Source organism: Diospyros lotus, chromosome 2, assembly GCF_014633365.1.
Source record: "Diospyros lotus cultivar Yz01 chromosome 2, ASM1463336v1, whole genome shotgun sequence".
NCBI classification, from domain to species: Eukaryota; Viridiplantae; Streptophyta; class Magnoliopsida; order Ericales; family Ebenaceae; genus Diospyros; species Diospyros lotus.
In genome coordinates, this window is record NC_068339.1 from 12,349,500 (window position 1) to 12,359,856 (window position 10,357).

At 36.7% G+C, this 10,357-nt stretch overlaps 1 protein-coding gene across 1 annotated transcript; it reads right to left on the bottom strand.

The window, feature by feature from the left end:
* Positions 1-697: 697 nt before the first annotated feature.
* On the bottom strand, positions 698-6,627 carry LOC127795377 (LRR receptor-like serine/threonine-protein kinase GHR1). The gene is made up of 3 exons (XM_052327020.1): positions 4,467-6,627; positions 2,667-4,211; positions 698-1,526 (listed from the first exon to the last, which is right to left on the bottom strand). Exons 1-3 carry the CDS (start codon positions 5,527-5,529, stop codon positions 943-945), a joined length of 3,192 nt encoding a protein of 1,063 aa, XP_052182980.1. The 5' UTR covers positions 5,530-6,627; the 3' UTR covers positions 698-942.
* Positions 6,628-10,357: the final 3,730 nt, after the last annotated feature.

Genomic DNA, 10,357 nt, shown 5'->3' on the forward strand with positions numbered 1-10,357 from the left:
GAGTTTTCAATTAGAGATACCTTTTGACGTAGACCATTTTATATTTTTTAAAATTTAAAATCTGTCTTAACGTGACTTAAATGTACAAATAAGTTAGTTGCGAGCTAAATTTAAGGAATTAATTCTTATAATAAATACAGATAATTACATAATTCAACATAAAAAAAGAATTAAACTCATAATTTTAGGATATCTCAACCTCTCAAAGTCACGTTACTTCTAGAATAGATAGTGGTAATTAGAAGAGATGATTAGAGAGTAATTTTAAATGATCTAATCCTTTTTGAGTGATGGACGGCCAGTTGGCAGTTAGCTTATCATTGCTAATGCAGATGGTTGATGCTTTGAAGTTAGCTTTCAAATATTTATGTTTTTCTTTTTAATTTTCTTGTAATTAACGAATGGTATTTAAAGCAGTCTAAAAATGCAGGAATTTTTTAAATGATAAATGATTTAATTATCTTTTTAATATAAAATTTGTTGGATATGAATACTAATAATTAAATACTCATTACTCAACAGAGAGAAAGAGAGAGAGGTCAAACAAAATATCCATTGAAGATGAAAACGAGAACAGAAATTTAAGGGTGGAGGGAGACTCATTTAGCACGCAAGAATCATTTAACATTGATTTAACCTTTTGCCGACCAAAAATGAAAGTAAAATGTGAAATGGACGTGAGACAGATGCCATCAAATTCAAATGAAAAGGCCTACGTAGATGTGATTCAAATCAAAAGCATGGCAATATGGGATTGGGAGGGAGGGAGGGTGGGTGGTCTGTACACACAGCAATGTGCCCCCCAGCTTTACAACAATTATAATTAATGGTTAACACTTAACAAAATTGGCTGATCACTCACAATTGAGAGTGCCTGAAAACCACGAAAGGGGAGGCCAACGAGCTGTTTGATTTCCCCATAACAAAAACATGATCAAGATATCATATAGACGAAAGATCTTCATATATGGTTTTAATGCCCGGTCTCTCCGAAACTGACCGTATGCATCTCAAGGCTATTCCTAGCACCTCCTTCATACCCTTCTCTGCTCCCGGATTCGCCATCTCGGGCATCAACGTTGTGTCAAAACACTCGGATGCCCGGCCCTCTGCTACCCTCAGCCGCACCCAGTCCGTCAAGTCCACGCCGCTGTCGTCACCTGAAACCACATCGCCTGCACACTTGCCGGTTAAAATTTCCAACAAGATCACTCCAAAGGCATAGACATCAGACTTGAAGGAGGGCAGTGGCTTTTTGGAAGCAGCCAATTCCGGCGCACGGTAACCCAATACCCCTGCATCGAGTATCTGTTCAATGGTCCCGGCTTGGGTCATGAGGCGGTGCAGGCAGTAATCAGCTACTCGGGCATTAAGATCAGTGCCGTCTAAAAGTATGTTTGCTGCTTTAATATTGCCATGAGGCATGGCGCGGTCAAAATGGAGATAGTTCAGGCCGCGTGCAACATCAACCGCTATTTTGAGCCTTTGTGCCCAGGACAGTGGCGGACCCCTTCTTCCTGGTCGATCTGCAAATTTAGGTTCGTTAGACGTGAAAATATTGGCTATTGAAACACAGTGAAAACAAACTCAAACTCAAACACAAAACTTCAATATTCTTAGGATCCATGTTCTATAAGTTTTATGCTAGTTGTCAGCTGCCTATCGCAGCCAGTCAACTTTGTCAGGCTTCACATTGTCAGGATAAACACTAAGCATGCCGAGTGTCTTCCCATAACCATAAAAAGCTTAAGAAAAATGTCACTAAAGTGGAAGCTGCCACTGCCTTGGGTGCGCTTTTATGATATCTTATCCTTTTCACTTCTTTGAAAGATTAGTCCGAAGAAAATTTTCATGGTATGGACAGAGAAATGACACAGAGGATGCTAAGATTGTTGCTTGCATGAATATTATTGGGAAATATTTGAAAGACAAATGAATAAATGAAGTCCCACTTAATTGCTACACAAACAGTTGCATATGGCACCATGTGGATCATTCAACATTGTACAATCAGGTTTGATGATTAGGAAAAGAATAACAATTAAAACAGAAAGATTATTCGCCAGCTCAAACACTACGTCCTGGAGCAAGAGTGAAATGCATAAATCAACACAGCAGCAAGTCAAAAAATAGGAAAATCACAATATGCCCATGCGGCTAGAAACAAGCATTAATCTAGTTTGGGGGGTAGATGCCAAATCCTAAGGCATTGTCCATCAAAAAGGATGCACCAAACTTTTAATTAACTAGGCGTGCAGATTGACTCACATGTTATTAGAAGCACGGAGACTTCTATCAAGATAACGTGCCCACATTGGATGCTGGTACTTATCTGATACCAGAAACCCGCCTACCCGCCTATCCAACTTTATTGTGATGGCGCACACATGTACATGCATTATTGACATTGGCATGAAAGACATGGCAAGTCTAAGAAAATAACTTAGAATATGGTAGTTTTACTACTTTCAGGTATTGTAGATGTGCTCCAATGGATATGAATTCAGTAATAAAGCATTATTTCAATAACACGTGTAATGCCACCAATCAATCATGTAAAACTAGGGCCATTTTGGAGCTGCATGAACGATAAGAATTCCCATTGGTTCACTCAATTGAATTAGTAGTAGGAGCAAAATAAAGCATCAAGAAAGAACAGAAAATACCATAGAGGAAGCTTGCAAGACTTCCAGGTGAGATATAATCTGACAGAATAAGCTTCTCGTGCTGCGTAGGGCCCCAATAGTACCCTCTCAAGCCAACCACATTTGGATGTCTGATATTTGCAAATTTCTTGGCCTCTTTTGCAAAATCCTTTCTTGGTTTTGCAACCCCTTCTCTCAACCACTTTACAGTCAAGAAAACACCATTATCAAGCGATGCCTTGTAAGAAGTCCCGTGGCTACTCCTCCCCAGCACTTCAGCTGGGGACCTAGACAATTCCTCTGGGGTCAGTGAAATTGTATCATCAAGAAAATACAGCTCACCAGCCAATCTATCAGGAGATCTAACATCCAGTCTTGCAAGGTTTTCTGCAGTATGTGAATCCCCAGACTCAGGTGACCAAGACACATGACTGCTTTTTGATGGAGAGAATCCAGTTAGGGCGGTCATTTTCTCGTCCAGACTAATTATCTCAGATGAAGACCCTTTTCGTGAGGTCATAAGATCCTCAGCTGACACAACTAAAGGGCCAGCACTGTCCCTTCCACTAAAGGCAGACGGATTTGATGCGGGGCGTCGGTGGATGCCTTTGTTTGAAACAAGTTGTGGAGGTCTCTTTGACATGCGAATGTAATGTATCAAGACAGCAAGTAGGATCAAGATGATCACAACCACCACACATACAACTATCACTATCACTTTGATTAGATTTTTTATAGGTTTCTTCTTGGGATTTCCAGAGGTAACAGGGCCTGATCCAGGAGGACTGTTTGGAAATCTTAATTTGGAATTTCCAGGGTAGAAAGAAGATGCCGGAAACTTCCTCAGATTTTCTGGGACAACTCCAGAGAGATCATTGTATGAAGCATTGAAGCTTTCAAGATTGTTTGACAGGCCATTTGGCAGCAGGCCCGTGAAATGATTCTGGGAGATATCTAATGAACTCAGGGAACTCACGTCAGCCATGGAGGTCGGCAGAGAACCAGATAAGTTATTCTTTGAAAGATTTAACACTCTAAGTCCAGTTAATGACCCAAATCCATCAGGAAAGTAGCCATTAATTTGGTTATGTGAAAGATCAAGAAATTGAAGATGGGTCTCAATGGGGAAGGAAGGAGAGAAATCAATATTACCAGCAAGCAGATTGTTTTGGAGATGTAGTTCTTGCAAAGTTGTAGATGTCAGCAAGGCAGATAGAAGAGGTCCTTCTAACTGGTTGGAAGTGAGATCAAGGACTGTAAGTTTCGGAAAGTGAGTAATAACTCTTGGGAGTGAACCACTAAGAAGATTGTGAGAGAGGTTCAGGTAATTTAGACGCAGAAATTGTGAAGTTACCTCGGGGATTGGCCCCGTCAAACGATTTTGGCTAAGATCAAGGATTTCAATGTCTGCCCATTTTACCAACCCAGTTAAATTTCCTCCAAATTGGTTCCTTGACAGATCAAGCACCGCACAGCTTCCTGTCAGCAATGGAAGTTCACCAGAGAGTCCATTTGAGGAGAGATTAAGCACACGCAAAGTTGTTGATGTAATAATACTTATTGGCCCTGAAAAGATGAACAAAAATGTCAGGAGCATGACAAACCAAGCCATGCAGAAGCAATTGCAAGAGAAGTGGCAAAAGGGACCACTCCCTGGGTTAACAGCATTATTTAATATACACAATACAGCAATGCGGGCAATCAAATAATATCAAACATTTCCATCTTATGAGCACTGAACAATAAATAAGAGGTTAATTAAGTTAAAGATTATTTAGAATCAGTTCGTATGCGTAGATAAAGAATTGGCAATAGAAGTACCTGATAGGTTGTTGCCGCTCAGATCCAATTCTGTTAGAACCAATGAATCTCCTTTCAGAAGGCCATTAGGCACAAAGCCAGAAAATCTGTTGTTGCTGAGCTTGAGAACCTCAAGGTCGTAAACAAAATTAAATCCAGGCAACTCCCCAGACAGCTGATTGTAGCTCAAATCTAACACCTTCAAGTCCCCCAATATCTGAGCCTCACTCCCACTCACAAGAGATCCTCTAAGCTTATTATGGCTAAGATTTAAGTACCGAATAGTCTCTGAGATACCGGGGAGAAACTTCTGCTGCGATGAACCAGAAGTTACAAGGCTATTCTCACTAAAATCAACATGAACTGCAGTTGTAAGAAGTAAGAATTGTTCATCCAGGTTCCCTTCAAGCATATTGCTATGCAAGTCAAGCACCTCAAGATTGGGCAGTAGCTCAAACCCTTTTGGAATATTCTTCGTGAACCCATTAAGAGATAGATTAAGTGATACCAAACTTGTCAGTTTCCTCAACGAAGACGGAAGTGACCCGGAAAAAGAGTTGCGACTCAAGTCCAGAGACCGGATTGAGGTAAGCCCTGAAATTGATTCCGGAATAGAGCCAGAGAAATTGTTCCTAGCCAATGAGAGGTTCATTAAGCTCCCTAATTTACCAATTTCCAGAGGTAAAGATGAGAAGAACAGATTGTCTGACAAATCTAGATATTGAAGGCTTTTCAAGTCACCTATATTGCTTGGCAATTTTCCCCTTACTGAGTTGTTTGACATAGAAAGCTTGACAAGCTTTGTGAGGTTTGAAAATACAGTCAAATCCGCATCAGCCGACAAACCCAGGCCATCAAGGACGACACCAGCAACATTGGCACCATTGCAAACAATCCCATTCCAAGAAGAAGGGCAGCCATTGAAATCGATGGACTCCTCATTCCAAGAATTAAGCACATAACCCGTTGGGTCATGCTTTATTCCCTTCTTGAATTCAAGCAGTGCCATAATATCCTGTGAAGGAAGCTGTCCCGCGGCATGAACAGAAAACAGGAACACCAGCAAAAGCCTAAATAGCTTCATTTCAAACCCAAAGGACGGTCTCCTCCAACTAAGATGTAAGTCCACCAGAAAGGCCAAAATGATTTCTCAAGCCCTAGAATACAAATTTTACAGAAATCCAGCAGTTTACAGACCATTCAACAGCATTATGCACAAACCAACAATATTTCTTCAATGCTAGAAGAGCTATAGGCAACTTTCTGGAAAGAAGAATCACACAAAACAAAATGATTTCTCAAGCCCTTGAATCAAGAGTTTACAGAAATCCAGCAAGGCTACAGACCATTCAACAGCCTAATGCACAACCCAACAACATTTTCTTCAAGACAACTCAAAACGGATGAATCACACACAGAAACATTCACACAGATGAATCAATGGGGTAAGCAGAAGACAGAATCTATGGGAGACCAGAAACAGAGCTAAAAGAGATGGCCTCTATATCATTAAATGCTCTGTCAGAAAGCACTTCTTCAACAAGGAACACATTCAGCTGAGCAGATTTAGTCCAGGCAATAAATGACTGAAATAAACTACACGAAGTCACTTTCAGAAATCAGACCTTGAGAAGTTGGGCATCTTTTGCCTTGCCCCTTCCAAATGAACAATGTGGCTCCAAAGATTCAGTCCTCAAAGCAACAAATAAAGGCACACTGTTGCGCAGATTGACTTAGGTGGGAAATCCCTTTTTGGAGCACGCTCTGCATCAGAGCTTAGACCATTCCACTTCAACAATGAGGCAAATGGGTCTCCAAATCATGATCCACCGCATTAAATACAATGGACCCAGAAAAATTCTGCCCTTTGTTAGCCTTAAAGCACATCTTTAACACCCCCCCACCTCTCAAAACCCCAAAATCTTAGCACTCGAAGAGTAAAACCCTAAATCTTTCTTTATCATAGAAGAAAGCATAAACTTTAGCCCTAAAGCAAGAGCCAGGGCCTTTTGTCCTCCCTTAATGCACTTCCTTTCTCCTCTCCGTAACTATCCCTTTCTCTCTGGAAAAGACACATGGGAAGGCATAAACTAATAGAACCCTAAATTGTCCTCTTGTTTCTCTGCATGAACGCCTCAAAAATCCCAACACATTTCTCCATTCTTTCGAGGGGGGCCTCTGCTTTTTAATATTTGTCTGCACACTGCAGGAAACAGAAGAAAAAGCGGGAAATAGTGTGCAATTGTGCATGCATTTGTCTGTCGGTAAATGATAGCATTACCCGCCCAAAAAGCCGAGATTCTCATGCCGGACATCAAAGCTTGTTAAATCTAATTAAGGTTTCAAGGCCAATTTATTATTTTGTTTACTTCTGAGGAAGATTTTATTTTAGATAATGTCATTTAAAAAAAAAATAATGTTCAAAAACTTAGAGTGTGTTCCCTGCATGTTTTAGTTTTTAATTTTAATTTTTAAATTTATATTTTAAAATTATTGAAAATACATTATTTTTATTTATAGCATTTTTTCGTATTTTGAAATTTTTTTAAAAAATATTTTTTTTGTTATTTTAAGTTTTTTTTATAATTTTTTTTAAAAAAATATAAAAATAAACACGTTTTCACTATTTTAAAAAATTAAAAATTAAAAAAAGTCTAAAAACAATAAAAAGAATATGTCCTTGCAGGCATTTGTTAATCAAGATATAGGATGAAAAAGTCAAGATATGAGATACATCCCGAACTTTTATTATTTCCAATATATTTGTTAAACTTATCTGACTATTATTAAAAAAATCACTAATGACCTATTATTTTAATATTTCAAGATGTTTCTCTCTTCTCCCTCAGGATAAGCATATATTGATCTTTATAGATAAGAAAAAAATAACATTTATGTCCTGTAGTGTATTTTAAAAATTTTAACAAACAGCTTGATAAAAATCTTAAAATGCTTTCCAACTTTATCTTGATCATTCTATATTTTGGTCAAAAAATTATTATAAATTTATCTTGATTCTTCCTTATCTTGTTCATTTTAACAAACGCTCATTTAATATCTGAGAACAAATGACAAGAGATGAGTTGAACTCTTACTCAATCCTTAATCTCAAACAATTAATCATTCTTAACACACAATTAACCCCTTTATTTTTATTTTTATTTATTTTTATTTCTATATCGAACAATAAATCATTACTTAAAAATTAAAGCACAGCTCTAATTTTACACCATACTCTCCATGGTCGCAAATGCAAAGAAATAATTGGCGGTTTCCATGCTCATTGTAATTACAAGGTTCCTCTACCCTTGCCATGCAAATGTGACATACTGACACCGACATGTGCATTAGAGATGCATTTTGGAAAATGATTATGTAAAATACATTGTTCATTATTTTATTTTTTATTTTTTATTTTGTTGTCTAATAGATAAGAGGTTAATATAATTTTTAAATATAAGAACACAAGTCGTAATGTAATAATTTTTTTTAAAGATTATTAATATTTAGTATTTGTGTAAATGGCTCTGTCAAGAGTGGGTCCCACACCTGCCCTTTGACTAGGGTTGTGTAAATGCTTGGGTGATTTCCAAAGCTGCTGCGTTTCTGAATGTAAAGGTGGAGGCATAGAAATGGAGGTGAGGTGGGTGTGGGGATACACAATTTCTTCTAGGGATTTTGGGGGAGGGGAGGGACCCGATGGATATGTGTGTTGATAACTAACTCCCACTTTAAAGTTGACTCATGGCCCGTGGGAAAAGGTAGCTACATGGGAGGATGCATCACAAATACAAAAAGGGGGTATTATTATAAAAAAAATATCAATTATGTTAAAGTAATAATATTTTATAAAATGAAGAAGATAACTAAATAAGTGTTATAAGCTAAATAAATAAAACAAAAAATAATAATATATATAAAACCTTACTGTAAAATTGAGTAACCATCCCAACACTCAAGTGGATCAATTTGAGGCTGTAATTTTATTTGGCTAAGAAATATCAATTATGTTAAAATAAAACACAACCATTAATTAATGTAACTATAAAGGATTAGTACATTCAATTTTTATTATAATCAAAACTATCTCGAGGCTTCTCAAGTATAAACGAATCATTGTTCTCAGGACATTGATCAAGTGATCAGATGAATAATATATCAGTATTAATCTGATAAATTGCGAGTTCGATTCTCGTTCTATACAAGAACCAAAAATATAATTTGTAATTTATCTTTCTTAGCATACTTAAAGGTATGAGTATTGAGAACCAAGTAAAAGTGATCATCCCGAATGTAAACAACTGGCTACAAAACAAAAAAAATATATTCATTGAGCATAGGCCTAATAAGCATAAATCTAAATATAGTGTTGGCTGCTCAACTAGTGTTGAGAAGGGAAGAGGGTCGGCAGTTGAGCAACGGACCTTTACAAACAAGGAGAATTTTCAATTTATGAACTGAGCCCCTAAATAGTCCAAAATTCATGAACCCTGAAACAACTATCTCATGAACCTCGTGAAAGGTTTCGGTCTTGTGCTCAACACTCACCGCTACCTATTAGAGATTTAACAAACAGGTTTATTTAACAGTTAATTGCAGTTGTTGTCATTGTTTTTGTCTTGGGTTTAGATCCCCCCCCCCCCCCCCCCCCCCCCCCCCCCCCCCCCCAAAAAAAAAGACCTGCAATCATATGAGACAAGGACATGAACAAAGTGGTCCCATCCATCTCTGTTGTTATGTTTGGAGCTGTCAGTTTGGCCCGGGGAATGTTGATTGATGGAGGGGGGGGGGGGGGGGCTATGATCACAAGCCAAGCTTAGCTTGCTAGGCATAATAAGCCACAAGGGTTATTGCATTGCATTGTTCCTTTCATTTCATTTTTGGTGCATGTGCTTAGATTCTTTTGCTCGAGGCAAAGACAAAGTTGGATTTCCTTTTTTTATTTTTTGAGAATTATTATCATATAAATTATTTTTATAATAATTTAATTTTTGATCAAACTATTAGAGAAATATTTTTAATCTTGTTACATTTATTTATCTAATACTTAAAAAAAGCCTTTTAAAAATAAAATTATTATAAAAAAATATCAATAAAAGAATCAACTTTAATAAGGACACTTAATTTTTTTTTTTTAATTTAAGTGTCAGAACTTATGTCTCATTATTTTTTGAAAGGTAAATCTCACCCCAATTCACTCTGAAATAAATTATGATTTAATTTTTCCTTAAAAAATTTTAAATCTGAAATTTCATACATATCTTCCTACCACCTGTTCTTAGTATTGGAGTCAGCATGAGGTGTCACTTAAAATTTTTTTTTAAAGCATGGGGTCTCATGGTGGAATGTTATCCCCGGAATTCTGAGCAGCCATGATGGACAATCATATGGGAAGTTCTTTCCTCCTTCCACAAGGCCTAAAGTTGCAATTATTTGGCAACAAAATTAAACACATCCATCAAGTGCCAGTGCTAATCTATTCTTAATCATGAAAGGTTAGAGAAAGTTTTTGGAAAAATATATAATAACTAATGGTAAGGAGTGTGAAGGCTGATGTGATTGTGATGTTCTGTTTAATATTTCTCCCCCTACCACGGTTTAATTACTACTTATTGTTCAAAAAGTTCAAATTAAATAATAATGAAATTATAGTAAACATATATTTTTTTTTATAATAATAACACCTAACATTATTATTATTCAACAATAAGTATAATTATTTAGTAGTCAATTTACTATTTATTGTTCTTTTGAGTATTTATAAAACTAATATTATTTTGTTGATTATCATACTACTATTTATTATTGGAAAATTTTAGATTCATAATTTTCCTAGTTACATCAATATTATACTTGAACAAATATTAATGTTAATTAAGCAAAAAATCAACATGAAGTTAATAATTTTAATA

Excerpts from the sequence above, each read along its gene's own strand:
- LOC127795377 (XM_052327020.1), bottom strand. The coding sequence starts at position 5,529 with ATGAAGCTATTTAGGCTTTTGCTGGTGTTCCTGTTTTCTGTTCATGCC. Across the intron at positions 4,212-4,466 it reads GAGCGGCAACAACCTATCAG|GGCCAATAAGTATTATTACA; the intron begins GTACTTCTATTG and ends TCATCTTTTCAG. Across the intron at positions 1,527-2,666 it reads TCTTGCAAGCTTCCTCTATG|ATCGACCAGGAAGAAGGGGT; the intron begins GTATTTTCTGTT and ends CTAAATTTGCAG.